Raw genomic sequence first — 17,947 nt, forward strand, 5'->3', positions numbered from 1 at the left:
GAATTGACAGGTTCTTTGTTTGAAATTGCATATGGCAGCTCCAAAACCCATAATCCTGCTGTGCTTTCTCAGCATCTCGCTTTCATCTCTGACATGTCTGATGTGGCTCTTCCCAGGTTGGGAGATCTGACCCCTTTATTTTGCTGATCTTACTTCTTCTCCATTAACTAACAACATCCAATATTTTAAATACAAGGCCATTTTTACAGTATTTTTATTCTCAGAAATGTTTTCATGCATTTATATCCTGCCTTACAGGTTTCCAGTTTCCCTTAATGGCTGCTTGCATTTGCCACTTCTGTGGTTGCTCATGCTCCAACATTCTTGCCCTTTCTCCTTTTTTTTTTTTTTTTCTAGATAATATACCTTGATTACATTTCGCCCCTTCTATTCTTTCAGTTGGCATCTATAGTGGACTTTTTTTTTTTTTCGTCTTCTTAGGTCCTAATCTATTTTATTGCATTAACCTGGCATGATTCCAAAGCTGAGTTCTTGTCTTTTGCTTTACTAATTTTAATTCAGCTCTCACAGGAGTCAGAAATATTATCTGTAAACAAAGCATTTCACCATGAAAACCACTTTGCACTCTCTAAACACACTTCTTCCAAACCAGGGGAGACTATCTGGCCAAGTGGCAGTCATACTTTTCATCCATGAACATAATGCCCTCTCAGACTGCAGAAGGAAAATTTAAAAAACAAATTCCACATCCAAAGAAGCAATCAAGTGAGTTTGATTCTGAGTTCTCTTATTCCCTCTCTTGTCAGCTTCTTATTCAATTCTAGCTCTTCATTTTCTTTAATATATGAGATTTCTAGAAAAAAACCAATTTTGTCAGTGACTGGATTTTCTCACCCTGGTTACTGATAACATCTGATCTTCCTTCATGTCACCCATTTAAATTCTTCAGACTCAGCAACCTGTAGAAAACTGGTGCCTACATCACAAAACCAAAAGTCATCCAATTCAGCCTGTTGTGTGAAATAAAGTCTTCAAGTTGGAGAAAAGTAAAACTGTAGTAAGTGGTCTCTAAAGTTCCTGGTAAAGTCAGAATCTGACCCCCAAAATTGGGTTAATTGTTAAAATGATTGAAAAATATTATAAATTCTGGTTTTTTTGAGGGGGGAGTAGGTGTTTTAATCAGGGCCAATGAACTGCCAGAATGGAGAGTTTCATTATCAGGAATGGAAGGATGGAGGGATGAACTGGGTGAACAATGGGCAGGCATCTGCAAGACATCTTCATGGTCTGTCTTCTGAGACACTTAATCTATTCAAAAATTGTTGGGCCTTCAACATCATGACTAGGGCAGAAAAGAGAAGTAATTATGGAACTATTATTCTCATTAAGTCTGTTTCAACCCCAAATAAAATCTATATTTTCTTCTCAACAATATTGTATTTTCTTGCTTTTAACGTGTCTCAAAAAACACACAAAAATTTAACAATTCATTAATTTTGCCATAATCAAGATAGCATTTTTCTTCATTAGATTATGGGATTGAACATCCCCACAGTCTTCAACAGAGGAAAAAGCTCCTTCACTCTGTTGTCAGTATTTGAGTCTGAAGTTACTTCAGCATGCCATAGTTACGAGAAAAATAGGGAACTTTTACTATGTGGTCGAACTTGCCAAATTTATGTGAGGATAATGAAAGGAAGGAATATGTCAGGGGAGTAAAAAACTTTTCAGCGAAGCGTGGGAATGTCACTAGCAAGCACAAGATAATGGAGAACTTGCTGAAAGCTGGGATGGGAAATGCTGAACAACCCTCCACCTGGGAAAAGGGAGAGGAATACAACACTGCCAGTTTTTTGCAAATTGCTCTTAAGTCACAAACATACTGACATAAAGGCAAGGCTCTTTGTGATTGGTCTTGGCAAAAAGACAATTCTGAGGCAAAAGCAGCTAGGACAGTTAAAACTGGATTAGTATTTAGCCATGTATTGCTGATACATGCTGATAATTTTCCCACTTTCTTGAAGTCCTACGACTTCTTTTATACATACAAATGACATGAGTTTCTTGGCATCTTCTGGAATTTTCTTTTTCACCTCCTGCTTCCAGAAGATTTTCCTTGCATGAGATATAATCATCTTTAGAAGGAATAAGGAAAGAAAAAAAATATCTGCATCTGAGAAGTCAGGTAGAGCTGTGATTAAAGGTTGACATTTTTACCTAGTATGCAAGATTAGATTTTCCATTTTTATACATTCCCTCGGGAACAACTTGTACAGATTTATATGAGTTGGCATCATTCTGTCAGTTCTCGGTATGGCAAATGATTTTGGAGACTGGACCTGAATTTCCTCTAGTAATAAAACACTCGAAAATGAGCACCACACATAAGCCAAACCTATGACTATTTTTTCTTGGGATCTGCTTGGAAGAATCCTATGGGATACAGCCCTGGATAGAACAAAGGTCCAGGGGAGCTGGTTGCTTTTCAAAGATCGTCTCCCACAAGCTCAAGAAATGATCTATCCCAATGAGTTGTTAAGAAAGAGTAGCAGAAGCCCTGCATGGATGAAAAAGGAGCACCCAACAAAACTCAAGATATAAAAAAGAAGCATACAAGAGGTGAAATCAGGGACAGGGGAGCTGAGAGGAACATGTAGATACTGTCCAAGTATGCAAGATTGGGATTAGGAAAGCCAAAGGCAATTCAGAGAGAAATCTAGCAAGGGACATGAAGTGCAACAAGAAAGCTTTCTGTGGGCACTTTGGCAGCAAAAGGTAGACAGGGGAAAATGTGTTCTCATTGCTGACTGGGGCAAGGGACCTGGTGATACAGGACATGGTAATGGCCGAGGTACTCAACACCTTCTTCACCTCACTCTTAGCTAGTAAGGCTGGCCTTCAGGAATCCCAGATGCCTGAGAAAAATGGGAAAGTCTGAAGCAAGGAAGACACCCTCAGTGGAGGAGGAAAGCCAGAGTTTTCTCACTAGTTCTCACTGACAGGACAAGAGGGAATGTGCACAAACTGAAATACAGGAAACTCCCCTTAAACATAAGACAGCTTTTTTACTGTGAGGGTGGTCAAAGACTGGAACATGTTGCCCAGAGAGGATGTGGAGTCTCCATCCTTGGAGATATTAAAAAATTGAGTGGACTCTGTCCTCAGCAACCTGTTTTGAGCACATGGTTGAACTAGATAATCTCCAGGAGTCCCTTCCAACCTCATCCGTACTGTTATTGTGTGTTCTTTTCTTGTCCTTTCCTTCATATATTCACCTTGTTCAAAGTAAAAAGCATGAAATTACAACAGCAGCATCTCAGAACTTTTGGAACGTTTTTCTCTTTCTCTCTGTTTTATCATTTCATTATCCATTAAGCCTTAATGTACATCAATGTATCCTTGTCAGCCTTCTCTCTTTAAATTAAGAGAAACAGTATGATAGAAGAAACTTTTACTCTAAGATGTATACTCACAGTATAGGCAAATCCCTATTCATATATATCCTTTAGATAAAGATACACCTTATGACCCAACAAATAACATGTCCTAGGCATCACCATAGCAGAACGCCTAAAAGAAATCTAGAAGGCTTTGCAACACTTGTTGAAGGCAGTTCTTTTCTGTACAAGCTTTGATTAAGGAAAGTAGCTACACACTTTAATTTAGTGCTTTTCTGAAAAGAAATCCTCGAAACTGATAATGAAAAGAAATAAAAGAACATCCAGAGGGATCACCATATTATGTGCCAAGCAACAACATAGCAATCACATTTAAAATGCTTAAACAGTTTGAAAATGCTTTCTAATATTATGAAGTTTTTCACAGATGCATATTTAAGGACAAGAAAGACTCCTTGGAGAATTTTATGTGGCCGCCTGAAAAATTTGGGTCATAGACACTCATCCCATAATTCCTAAAACATCATATTTCTGTAGGTTCAGCAAGAAAATACTCTTTATAACTAGCCCTTATTTCCACTAAGTATAACCATAAAAACCAGCAGAATCATTACAAGCTTTGATAAAGATAAATGTTTAAGTATATTTGACTATGACTCTTCTTTTGATTTGACCTTGACTATACTGAAGGCACACAGAAAAATTTACAGTGAATGCTAGATGTGAGCTATACTAATATCTGGCTAACTGCCTCTGCTGTGAAAGCTCTTTCTATTTTAGTAAAATTTTATGCACAAAAGCATTTTCCAGAAACTGATGTAGTATGTTCAATACATTTTTATACCCAAGCTTAATTACAAAAGCTTTTTCATAATAACAAATATTGTCCCAAGCAGAGACTATATTTAATAAATATGCTTATTATTTTCCTTAATGAAAGCAATGTTTAAAAATTGTAGGTAATCCCATTACACTGTACTTCAATTATATAGCCCAGCTCTCCTACCCTCCTGCTGGTAGAAGACTACCTCATCTTAGTTTCCAATTATATACATTAAGTCCTTCCAAAACCACCTTCATTATTACACACAGCATGTTTCGCTCTATCAGAGAAAAAGCTGTAATTGGGAAAGAGCAAAATGCATTTTCAAGCCTAAAAGAATCACAAGAAAAGTTAATTATGTCAATTAAAATAATCTTCTCTCCACTCAACAAATATGACCTATTTGTACAGAGAAACACAGGAGGACAGGTTCTGATCTTTGATAAACCATGGTATTTCTACTCAAGTAACTCTTACCAGAAAATTTGTGATAGAGCCAAATTTTGACTTTAAATTAGATTGCAATAGAAGAATGGCCAACAAGGATTACTGGATCAACCCAGGAGAATCCTCTAAACCACAAACCATAACGTTTCACACACACCCCCAAAATTAAACCTAAGTATTTCAGTTCTTGGATTAAACCTCTACTTCCTAAAAGCAGAAAAGGACTACTGACTCAAGAGGCCTATTGACAGAAAATGCCATGGAAAAGTATGAAATTAAAAATGGCACATACAACAGGTAAAATCTGCACAGTTACTGCTAATTGTTCTGGGTGAAGAATTTCATCTCAACCTCAGAAGGCAACTAAATGAAGCTATGAAGTGTTGACTTTAACTACAGTTACTACCTCAGGTCAGACCTTTACATGTTGAAGATACTGCCACGTATAGCAAAACCAGAGCTCTTCACTCCAAACAGCATTAGAGAAGGCATGAAACGAGAGGCTCACAGATAAAACAAGAGGCTGCACAAGTCCAACCTGCAGGCTCTCGGGTTGTAGAACAAAGAGCAAGATATGAAGTATCTCTCCTTATTAGATGTTTCAGATAGTTCATTTTCATTCCTCTGCACACTGTACCTTACTTTGATATTAACCGCTTCACCACTTCTCAAAATGCACAGTTTTCAATAGTTTGTTCATTTTCATATTTTCACAAGAGCTATCTGTGACAGAACAGCTACTCACAACACTGATTTTGTTGTGTTGAGCTTTTCCCATCCCACCTTAATTAAACCATTCTACTTTTGAACATTTTCTTACATATGAATGAAGAACTGCCCACTGCAGGAGATCAGATCTGAGTCCATCTAAGGAACCCGAAGGTGCATAGGTACATGGGACCTGATGAAATGCACCTGCAGGTCCTGAGGGAACTGGTGGATGAAGTGGCTAAGTCACCGTCCATCATACTTGAGAAGTTGTGGCAGTCTGGTGAAGTTGCAACTGACTGGAAAAGGGGAAACATAACCCCCGTTTTTAAAAAGGGAAAAAGGAAGACCCAGGGAACTACAGGCCAGTCAGTCTCACCTCTGTGCCCAGTAAGATCATGAAGCAGATCCTTCTGGAAACTATGCTGGGGCACAAGGAAAATAAGCAGGTGATTGGTGACAGCCAACATGGTTTCACTAAGGGAAAACTGTGGCTGACAAATTTTATGTCCTTCCATGATGGGATTACAGTACTGGTGGATAAGGGAAGAGCAACTGTCATAATTTACCTGGACTTGTGGAAAGCATCTGACACTGTCCTGAATGACATCCTTGTCTCTAAATTGGAGAGATGTGGATTTGATGGATGGACCACTAGGTGGGTAAGAAATTAGCTGGATGGTCACACTCAAATTTGTTGCTCAGGGGTCAGTATTGGCACCAGCGCTGCTTAACATCTTTGTTGGTGACATGGTCAGTGGGACTGAGCGCACTCTCAGTGAGTTTGCCAATGACACCAAGCTGTGTGGAGCAGCGACACGCTGGAGGGAAGGGATGTGCCATCCAGAGCAACCTGGAGAGACTGGAGAGGTGGGACAGTGCAAACCTTATGAAGTTCAACAAGGCCAAGTGCAAGGTCCTTGGGTTGAGGTCATTCCAAGCACAAATACAGGCTGGGCAGACAATGGATTGAGAGCAGCCCTGTGGAGAAAAGTACTTGGGATGGAAAACTGCCTATGAGCCAGCAGTGTGCGCTCACCGTCCAAAAAGCCACCTGTATCCTGGGCTGCAGCAAGAAAAGTGTGGCCAGCAGGCTGAGGGAGGTGACTGTCCCTCCTACTCTGCTCTTGTGTGACACCCCTGCAGTGCTGTGTCCAGCTCTGGGGCCCCCAAAAGAAGGAGGACATGGACCTATTCAAATGGATCCAGAGGAGGCCACAAAGATGCTCAGGGGGCTAGAGAACCTCCCCTGTGAGGACAGGCTGAGAGAGTTGGGGGTGTTCAGCCTGGAGAAGAGAAGGCTCCGGGGAGACCTTAGAGCAGCCTCCCAGTACTTAAAGGGAGCTACAGAAAAGGTGGGGAGGGACTATATCAGTAGTGATAGAACAAGGGATAACAGTTTTAAGCTGAAATAGGATGGATTTAGATTAGATATAAGGAAGAAATTCTCCCCTGTGAGGGTGGTGAGGCCCTGGCACAGGTTGCCCAGAGAAGCTGTGGCTGCCCCCTCCCTGGCAGGGTTCAAGGCCAGGTTGGACGGGGCTTTGGGCAACCTGGGCTAGTGGAAGGTGTCTCTGCCCAGGGCAGGGGGGTTGGAACTAAGTGATCTTTAAGGTCCCTTCCAACTCAAACCATTCTGTGATTCTATGACTTGCTATTGTTCTGTCGGCTCCAGAAATGGAAGTAATATTGTATGGAGTATTACAGTATGTCTACAATGTCACCATAAACTTGCTTTAAGCCGGATGGTTTAGGTAGCACTTTGCTGATGCCAAATTCCTATTTCTTTATTTTACAAAATCCTAATAATTTGCCGTATATAATTTGTACTGATGATTTGCAATATGACAGAAGTCAAGTGCAAGTACACTGCAGTTTAGAAAGCATTTTCAGTTTTCACAGAGAAACACTTCTTCTCCCAGAAGTTCCAACCTCTTGGTTTCTTTTACCCTGATTCATTTTTTCCTTATCACTTGGTGACTTTGTCAAAGAACTGGGATCACTGCCAAATATGTTTACCTCAATTTTGTTTCCAGTCCTAAATTAGATTCCTCCTAAATACTAAATTAGATTATTAATCAGTTAAAAACTAAATCTTCATTATTAATTTACTAGAAACAATACAGCAGCTTGTAAAACATTTATGCAGCAGTAAATGGAGAACCACTTTTCAGAGATCACGACATGCTTAATTTACTACAAAACTAAATATTTAATTACAAATGGTAGCAAAGCTGAAGGTGCCATGTTGAAATTAAACAATCTTTTAAGCAATAAAAGTCTTAACTGTATTGTGGACAGTAATGGTAAATTTTAAAAATAAGTGGTAGGAAACATGTTCCCTTTTGTGGGGTTTGTACTTATCAGTTAATTGAAGAATCATGTACTTGGCTATCCAGTTCGCTATTTACTGTTAAGTCTGTTCCCCACAGGACTTTCAACAGAAATAATTTTAAAATGGCATTTTAAATTAATTGAAAACACAATGCACTTCATATGCCACTTAAATAGAATTTGGAGGAAAAAAGCATTATATTCTTTACAGCAGGGCTTTTTTTGCATTTGCAATGCAATCGCTTTGCTAACAGTACCATCTCTAATTAGAGTAATTTGAGTGTTTTATCTTTCTTGTGCACATCTACATAATTCTTTGTTTCAGACTCAGTTGTCAAAACCTTCCAGGTACAATGTTTTAAATTAATTTGCATTTATACATCCAGATTTATATTACAAGTCTGGCTCATAAGCAGTTTAGGAAATTGCACACAGACCTTTTCTAAAACCATCTCAACATGGATATACCCTTCCCAGTGTTGAAACTCAACAGCAAATTCTAAGATGCAGCATATCTATTTAAAGTGAGCTTTCAAAACAGATATTCTTAGGTCAATAAATGTAGCTGAATGTTTCAGAAGTTGTTAAATGTATAGAAAGATGGAAGAGTTATCTTTTTATTTTACTTTTTTTAAAAAACCATTCATTCCTATTGTCTCACTGACTCAAATAACATGGCCCTCAGAAGAGGAAGGCAGAGACTTTTTTTACCTTTTGAACAAAAATAAAGGTGAAGAACAGAGTGAGCAAAGCAATATAAGCTGGAGGAAGTTAAGAATAATAACAGCGTGTCCCATTTCAAGAGGAAGGCTCATTCAATAGAGTATCACACCAAACAAAACAATGATCAGACTGTAAGTGTAGTCCTGAAAACAGTGTACCAACAGTATCGCACTTAATCTTCAACATCTATTTCAAAACAGCAAATTGATATTTCTCAACTGCCAAGATGGTTTTATTAATAATATAGAGTAGCCTGATCTTTTGCTACCTTATAAAAGTACACGACAGTCTTGTAAAAAATAATTCACCTAAAATCTTTGGAAAAGTTGTCAGCGAAAAAAACTGCAACTATTTACACATAACTCATCAGCTAACTCGAAAAAAGTATCACATTCAGAAAATGAGTAAAACACAACTTTCTACAACTTCTTTATGTCTCAAGGCTAAAGAATATTTCATAGATTTGTAAAATTGCCTGCTATAGTTATTCAAGAGTCTAAACAGAGTAAAGAAGTATACATTTGGTAGTGGGCCTCTTATTACACTTCAGCATCTAATATCCTAATGATATGTCCTCGCTTCTCAAGGTAACTTGTAAGGAAAACATTTTAAAAATGAGTGATATCACTAGCATTAATCAATCCATGCTCAGTTTAAACACCACTGCACGGAATATGAAAGAAGAACTTAATGGAAGACAGACTGAAGTAAATTGCAGAAATTCTTGGTCTAGGACTGAAATACAAGGTTTTCATGCAAAGTTTACTGTTCAAATCCAATTCCAGTTTAAAAATGACAAATTTATTGCACTGCTGACTTCATGAAAGGCATGTGATAGCCTCAGACTAGTTAATACTGGCTAAGATTAATTAACTGTTTAACTAATACGATAGCTGAACATAATGAGTCACTTGACAAAGCGCTGGTATCATCTCCAGTCATCTCAGAAGAGCTAAAAGTTGTGCAAGCCATGTAGCTTCACAGATCTTCTCTGTATCTAAAGGCTGTCATTTCTGAAAAGATTTGCAGTTTGTGTGGAGTGGGAAACATGGGGAACCTTGTTTGGCTGTTTTCTAAGTTGTATGTAAGCTGTTGTGAAAAAGAGAGCTTCAGTCTTCAGAACAGTTCGTGAATGCTTCACATAACATTTGGGCCTTCTTTATGGTGGTGAAAACTCTCATACTGCACGAACCAGCTAATCCCCTGATTTTTCACATTGCTCATCTGAAGCTGTTAACATATATTAAAGCTGTAACGAAGCTTTCCTTGACATGCATCAACATTTCAAGAGGTGTATGGCAGAGAAATTCTTTTGCACCATAAAAAAATAGTGCCTTCTTTAAAATAAACTGTCTTGAGAATCATATTACATGACAATACTAAATATTAAAGCTGTTTTCACACACGTCTTTGGCAGGGTGCCTTCCAACAGGAGCAAGTTACCTATATACCAGCTGTAATGGCCTGTACGTATATTAAAAACATGTAAAGTATAATTTGATAATCTACCTTAGGAACTAGTGAGAGAATTCTCATCTCAGTTTTCTCCAGGGACTCTAATGCCAAAGGACAGATTGTTTCTTGTCAGTGTTTCAAACTGATCTCTATTTGCAAACATAGCGAGTGATGCCAAATGCAGTTCAGAATGCAAATCAAACAACTATTTTATTATGTGCTGTTTTGAATTGCATATTCAGGAAAGAAAGGCAACTAATGCCAAAAAACCAATAATCATACTTGCACGTCACATGAGCCATTTTCATAATATACTTGAACACTGCATAAAAATGCAACGAAAACAATTCCAATAAAATAATGAGCATCTTATGAATTAAATATAGTCACAATGCTACACCCTGGGATTTAACAGAACATGATATACATTATAGACCAAGTGTGGAAAATCCAACTAAAGTTACAAATACAGTAGATATACTACTTTTCTCTTTTTTAAAAAAAAGAAAACAAGGGTGAGACGATAAATTATTTACTAAATGAAACCAGGAAACAGAAATTGAGAAAAAAATTTTATTTGAAAGAAGAGTAGCTTGTAGCCTATGATAATAAACCCACTTATTCATTAGAAGTAGATCCAAACTGATTCCATTTGAGTCACAGCATGAGCATTTGGAGTAGCAATTAACACAACCATCAGTGTGGCGGTTGTTTTCTGAATGTCTTCCTGTCCGTCTTAGCTTTGTTTTTAAGAAAACAACACGAAATTTAACTGGAAAAGTTAATTAACCTGTTTCTAAGATGAGCACAACACTGGCTAAATCAGCAAGGGAAAAAACTGTTTTAAGTGACGCACCGCGGACGCTTATGGGTCATGAATTAAAGACCTTGTTGTACCTGACAGGCAAACACATACAGCAGTGTGTACGCCGGAATGAGAATGCGTGGGGGAAAGAGAAGAAGCATCGTCAATGTATGGCAGCCAGCTAAAATTCATTTAGTGTCCTCTTAGATTAAATTGGCGCGAGAGAATATATTCTGTTCTTTTCAAAGAGTTGACCTATAGCTGATTAACAGATATATCTTCAATGAACAAAAACTAATTTAAAGCAGGACTCTGCCTTATTGCTCATTAATTGCTATGGGTAGGTGCTGGGCCTCTGCAGATGGAATGGGTGAGCAAAATAAGAGCAAAATCCCTCACACATGAAAAAAAGAAAAAAGATTACTTTGAAATAAAGGATTGCAAAGGATTAACTTCAGTAGTCTACTGTTGATCAGTATCTTATTTTAAAACATCACTCTTGCATTTTTTCAAGATTAGTTGAATTTATTTATTATTATTATTAATGTGATTGTGAGGGGGAAGTGAGTTATAAGCATAATAAATCTCTACTTAAGCAGCTTATCCCTACTGTTATATATTAATCATGGCACATATGGGATTATAACCAACTGCAAATAAAAAGCAGGGGGGGGGAAGAAGTTGAGTAGCTATATGTTTCTGGATTAAATCACAATATAAGAAAATGTCTTAGAAGTGTAGCTGTGCTAAGGCAAAAAGCACGAGCTCTGAATACAGGAACACTCACATATTATTCTCCACACAGTTATGTGTGAAAAGATAAGATCTCTCCATAAAACTGTAAAATAGAGCACTTACAAAGTCCATTTGAAAAGATTCCTCCAGGGGTCTAAGATATCTCCAGTATCTGTTCGAACAGGTAGTTCTACAAATAAGTGATGTACTTTTGTCATCTTTTTGAATCTGGTCAATGTGGGCCCTCCTTTGCCCAAATACAAGTGAATTATCCATCCGCCCTTACAGCATTTGGCAGCTGCAGGACTTGTCCATTAGCAAAGAAGTCATTTCACCTCTAGCTAAGGCAATAACTAGACCTGCAAGTTTTATCATATCATTGCAATCCCACTGGACTGGAAATAATTTGGTAAACTCTGGTTTGAAACAGAGCACTTGTTAAGAAATTTAAGGTATACATGCAAATATTGAAGGAAAGAGAGAGTTTATCTTGCTTGGAATTATATATATATATATATATATATATATATAAAACTAATGTATGGAAAAATGTGTTTATCTGGTATTATGTGTTATGATTTCTTAATCACATAGTTTCTATTCTATGTTGTGAGTAATTACTGTTTCAAGTGAACTGCTTATCTCTTTCAAATTAGATTGCTGGGCAGCTACTTGTAAACAAAGTAAAAATGAAACAAGAATACATAGCCTAGAATAGCCTACTCTGCAATTAGCTAAATTAGAATACAGATATGAGAATGATCTAGATATCAAGCATCATCCTGACATGAAGAGTTAATTGACAGGACACCGTCAGAAAAATGATTAATAAACCTGCATTTACAGACTATTTTTTTCTTACACACCCACTTCGGTTAACCTCGTAAGGCAAATTTTCCTGTCTTTTTGCAAATATTTCATTGTAGGCTGACAGTCTACCATGGATACTCTATTTTCCCAAAACAGCTCTAAATCCAGGCACACAGAATGAAAAAATGTCTGCTGGGCTATGTTCTACTTATCACGTCTTCGCTACATTAAATTTAAAACTACTCACTTAAAATGATACTGTTCAGTTTGTGAATGTTGCTTATGGGTAATCTTTATTTTTATTTACAATTGATAGTCCAGAAACTGCATGCTATTTGTATCATTCTAAGCACACACATTTTTAAAAGTTAAATTGCTTCTATCTTGAATTATAAAATAAATAAATGAGGTCAATGGAAATGATATACTAAACTTTCTGGGGTAAAACATGTATTTACAAATACAGGACATCAGTTCTTAGAAACAGTATCACCATATGAGCACTCTGGTATATAAAAGCTAGAAAAAGAATTCTAACAATGTTATTTTGTAAAAGGATGGCAAAGGTCAACTTGTTTAAACACTTTCCATGAGCCCTGATGTTCATCTCCCAAAAATAACGCACAAGGAGAAACCTCTTTTTAAAGTGATTGTTGTCTTCTGATGTACAAACTCAACAACATAACTAATTCTAACAGAATTCTAACAAATCTGGAATTTGGGCCTCATGGTTGAAACATGTCCCATTTCTGAACAAACAGTAAAAATAGTATTCAAATTCCCCATTGAAATGAAATGATAGGGTGACTTTGGCAAGTCTTTCCCCACTTTTAATACTGAACCTTGAAACCCAAATTTTATCAATATAGTGAAGCATTATCAGAAGCTTTTTCATACTGCTTTAGCTTACCCTCTCAGATCAACATGATTAATTGCTCAGTTACTTTTCTGTACCTCTTCCAATCATTTAGAGCACTTATTTTTATAGCATAACCACATGCAGTTAACATATCTTGATTTCTGCTTGATTGGGGTTTAATGAGAAAAATTCAAGACATCAATCTTTGCCTGAAGTTATTCTAGTTCCGATGTTCAAATGATCACGTTTACTCTCATAACAATAATTCTTTCATGTGACAAACTCAAAGTATTTTAATAACTTTAATAAAACAGGTAAGAGCAGATCTGACTTGAAAGGAGTTTGGTTGTTTTCAGGCAGTATTAGTGGCAGCATTTCCTGTGCACTAAATATCTCGCTACTTGAGGGCAAGAGCAACAGTTGCAATCAAGCCAAGACAACCAGATTGAGATAGAACTTGTAGATAACAACTGAAACATTTGCTGGAAAGAGTTTATGATCCAGTCTAATAAAAAAAGTAAAGTATAAGGAACTCTGACATGTTTGAATTTTTCCTGGCAAAATGAGAACATTAAGAGCAATGAATAGGCATTATCCCTTTTTATTTATAGAGAAAAGAAGTTTTAGCGAGGACCAGTTGGAAAAAAAAAAAAAAAAAAAGAGTTCAATTTTATCTAAGTTTTATGTTTTTAAAAATATTTTTTCCATTTCTGAATTAAAATAAGGCTTTTCAATATATCATAAAGATATGACTCAAATAACAATGTTGATGCACACTACTTAACTTGAAAGTATCGTTATCACCATGTTTAGGACACCTAAGGCTGCTGTTCATCTAGTTCTTCCCAGATGTTTTCTCTACTCTCCAGATGAAATTTTAACAGTAGGAGTTCGTGTCTGGGTTTTAGAAGCCTGTTATCTACCATGAAGTCCTTAGGTTGTGTGTGGGAGTCAATGAGACGGTGCCCTACCACAGGGTGCGACTCATGACCACAGTCTCCAAGGAAATGCCAGGCTGGAGGGGAAACAAGGACTGGAAATACAGGCCAGGAGAGGCAGTGCTGGTACTCAACAGCAGGTACTGCTTACGGATATAAGAAAACCAGCCCAGGAGCTACCACAAGTCTTAATGAGAACAAGTCTACCTCCTCCCTTTGGTCACCCAACTCTTTGCCACGTACCCTTTACCTTTGGCTTTCACCAAGTCCAAAAATAGCTTCTCCAGCCGAGTGCTGGCTCCTGAGAGCCCCTAGTTCTCGGGCTGTAATTCTGCAGGGCTCACAGGATCAAGAACAAGCAGGGTCCTCCATATTCAGATATGGGGAGATGAGGAGCTGGGAGGTATGGGGATGGGAACTCCAGTGTAGGAAAAGATGGGGAGCTCTGGAGACACTGGGGGCCAAGTCCACCCACATCACCCCAACCAGACACCCGCATGCAGGCGCACAGCACACACAGAGGAGCACCACTCTGTCACATTAATGCCGCCTTAGATCTCCCCACAAAGGACCGCCCCAATCACCACCATCCTTTGCCTTGACTTTGTGTGCACCCCCTGGCACTGCACGCTCTGTTTTGTACCTTGGAAACTCTGCTCCTCTAAACAGTCACTTGGGAGATCTAAGTTCAAGTCCTCTGCATAATTCCAGCCCAAAGTTCTGACACTTTAAGGAACCACAGCATCAGCTTGGGCATATGTGTGTGTGCACATGAGTCCATGCTATAACCCTCTTCTGCCATGTCGCCCCCGTTTTCTTCCTGGTCCTAAGAAAACAAATAGGCTTATAGAAAATTTATGTTTCTTAAAAATGCTCCTTAAAAAAAAAATCTTGACTTGTACTCATCCAAAGAAGCTAAGCATAATAGAAAAATACTTTACGGAGCCATACTCTTCTTATCCCTGCTATCCAGATTTTATCTACAAGAAACTCTTTTTGCACACATAGGCTATCAGAAATTATTGCTGCATATTATTACCTCCAAAAGCACATTAAGAAAACATTTAATTCAGATCATGCACACAGAGAAAAAGCTAATTATTATTCCAGAAAAAAAAAGGTAAAACGGCATAATAATTTGATTATTCAACCATTAAACAAGAAAAGACTAAACCAAAACAAGCCATGCAGCTAAATGTTATTTTTAATTTGGTATTTGATAGACCTGTTTTCATATCTGTGTTCTCCTGTTATCAAGGTATTGTACTGAAGATGTCAGTGTTGATCAGCTTCCAATCATCAATAGCACTTATTGAAATAGCATCCTGCTAAGAATGGGATTTTCTGCCTTTGCTGGAGTACACCATTGATTTATGGAAACAAAAAAATAAAATTAAATAATTAAAAGTGAGCTCCAAGAAAGAAATTTTAGTTTTGATATAAGACAATTTAAGTAAACATTTAACGAGATGTTTTCTTGCATACTTACTGTCTTATGGCAGAAATAAAATTCACTTGCAAATATGCTAGTAGCATGCTCAAAAAATGTTCAAAAAAGCTTTTCTCTAAAAATTATGAGGTATGGCTTCAAAGCTTGAATAGCACAGACCTCAGCTGTCTTGATTATTTTGAAAGTCATATAGAGCTGAATAAGTAGTATTATAATAGATTTATACAGAAATATTTCAAATACCTTAAGACAAAGAGAAAAAGACCCAATATTTTTAAAGCATTTTTTTTAGTCTCTGTTACAGGAGTCTATAGAGAAGAATATATTTTCTTAGTGAATACTCTGGCACTGTTTTATGAATGTTTTCAAGGTTATTGGAATAATCTATACACATACACGCTTTAAACAACCCATACTAAATCTGTTTTTAAAGCTGCTGAGTGAGCCCCACTGTGTCAGGAGTGGAATGTGTCCACTCATCCTGCCTCTGTCATCTTGGAGGAAGCCTGAAAGCAAATGTTCCTCTGGAGGGAGCCCCTCAGGACTAACCAAGATCCAGTCTGCAACTTTTTTTCCTCCCATAGCAACACACAAACAGCAGGAGAGTTCATATGATCCCCCCTTTGTTGAAATATGATTAACAACAAAGAAAGTTTGACAGTCCCATGTATAGCTATCTGCATTTCTGTTTTCCCTCATGCATATGATGTGAAATACATAAATCACTATTATTTGGACAACTTCCCAATGCCTTGGATTTTCAATTCCAAAATTACCACACATCACCTTTTAATTACTGAGAATATTTTGCAGAAATGGCAAATCGCTGCCCATTATCTACTCCTCAACCATAAATATAATGTATTTTTGCTAATCATTTTCTCTAGGTGAAGAGCTTTTCCAGTTACAGAGGAATTCAGGCAATGGATAATTTCTTAGTGGATTGGTGGCTGTATTACGCAGCATAAGACATATCAAAGAAATAATAAAGCAACCCATTTATAAATTTGTTGACTTACATCAAAGACAGCAAGAAGAGGAAGCCATCATTACCAGACTAATGAGGTAACTTTAGAACATTACATTGAAGTTCTTTCCCCCAGTCTAATGCTGAGTTTATAAGAGGAATTAGTCCCATTTTGAAAATGGTTTGTATGTTAATTGTCAAAACTAGAATGCGGGTCTACTAATTAAATGCTTTCTATATTTAGAACAAAAGGCAATTGCCTTGATACCCCCCAATTAGCATTACTGCAAATTCTAAAACAGCTTAAGTTTTGCTCATGGAGAAAGAAGGCACAAGAATCTTACCTACAAGGATCTCCAGAAAACAGCTGGTTAAACATAGTTAAATTTTATGAGAATACTGAAAGATAGTACTGAGCATTTTTACATACCTGTATCTTTTTAAATAAAAGGGATCCATGCTGCAGCACAGTTTCAACAAGTATCATGAAACAAAATTCCCAAACATTCTAAATGCTTAACATGTTATTACACTCTCAGTAGTCCCACACTAGAAAAAAATATACAAGCAGCAAACAATCAATCGTTGTTTAAGAGCCTAATACTGTACTAGTAAAAATAATGCAGCACAGCAACAAGTTCACTGGAGTGCTCCCTTAACACACAACATATCAGATGTACAGCTGTTTATCTTGAAAAAAAAAAAATAAATAAAAGAAGGCATAAAGACTTTTGAAAGGATCTTCTCCCCGGTATTTAATAATATGCAAAGTAGTCAACAATTCTTGCGTGAAATCATGAATAGCAATAGATCGTTTTTCAGGGTATTAAAAAAAGCTTAACCAGACACACAACAGGATGCCAGCAGGCAGCTTGCATGAGACATAAGGCTTTATATTCCCACTAGGAACATACCTTCTCTGTTTTTGCTTTCCTGGCGTTATGCACAAACCTGCGTCCCAGCTTCTTGGCATACCAGATAGAGGCAAACATTGTAGTGATGAAGCTTTCAGTCTGAATATGCAGCGCAGAAAAAAATACCAAAAAAACTTCCCCCACAAGTGAGATACAAATCTAATGCTGGTTAAGGTCTCTCAACTATGCTGTCGCTTTGTCAGGTCCTCTCATGCTGCCTTCTGAAAAAAAAAAAAACCACCAACCAACCACCCAGTGTGGCCAGTCTGCAGGTGTATTTACATACTGCCAGCAGGAAGTCCAGGGTGAGGCATCTTTGCATCCAGCTCACATCCAGTCTGCTAAGTGCCTGTCTGCAGTTCTTTAGCACTGTCACCACAAACTACATATGTGTCAGTATGAAAGGAAGCTGCAGTAAACTACTGTAGCAGACAGCTCACCTCCTCTTCTCCTGTTCTGAAATTTAACTCCTTGGTTCTCTTCGATTTGCCAGCATGCAACAGAAGCAGCAGCAGTTCAAATATGAGATACACAGCACTGCAGGAAAGGAGAGGGGTACAGAAGTGCCAAAAATAGAAACGTATATTAACTGTTAAGGTGAAGGAACAGGTGTTTTACGT

General features: G+C 37.6%; 1 protein-coding gene across 19 annotated transcripts in view; it reads right to left on the reverse strand.

The window, feature by feature from the left end:
* Positions 1 to 17,947, reverse strand: part of DLG2 (discs large MAGUK scaffold protein 2) — a 1,037,827-nt gene that overhangs the window by 509,099 nt on the left and 510,781 nt on the right. Inside the window, exon 1 of one of the 19 annotated variants that reach the window (XM_074917974.1) lies at positions 17,328 to 17,661. The exons of 16 other annotated variants lie outside the window; for them this stretch is intronic. In XM_074917974.1, coding sequence (XP_074774075.1) covers positions 17,328 to 17,405 — 78 coding nt within the window. In that variant the 5' untranslated portion in view covers positions 17,406 to 17,661. Of the gene's footprint in view, positions 1 to 16,843; positions 17,183 to 17,327; positions 17,662 to 17,947 lie in introns of those variants that run through there. 2 more of the 19 variants (XM_074917993.1, XM_074917984.1) reach the window with 2 other exon arrangements.

The sequence above is a fragment of the Athene noctua genome, chromosome 1, assembly GCF_965140245.1.
Source record: "Athene noctua chromosome 1, bAthNoc1.hap1.1, whole genome shotgun sequence".
Classification (NCBI taxonomy): Eukaryota; Metazoa; Chordata; class Aves; order Strigiformes; family Strigidae; genus Athene; species Athene noctua.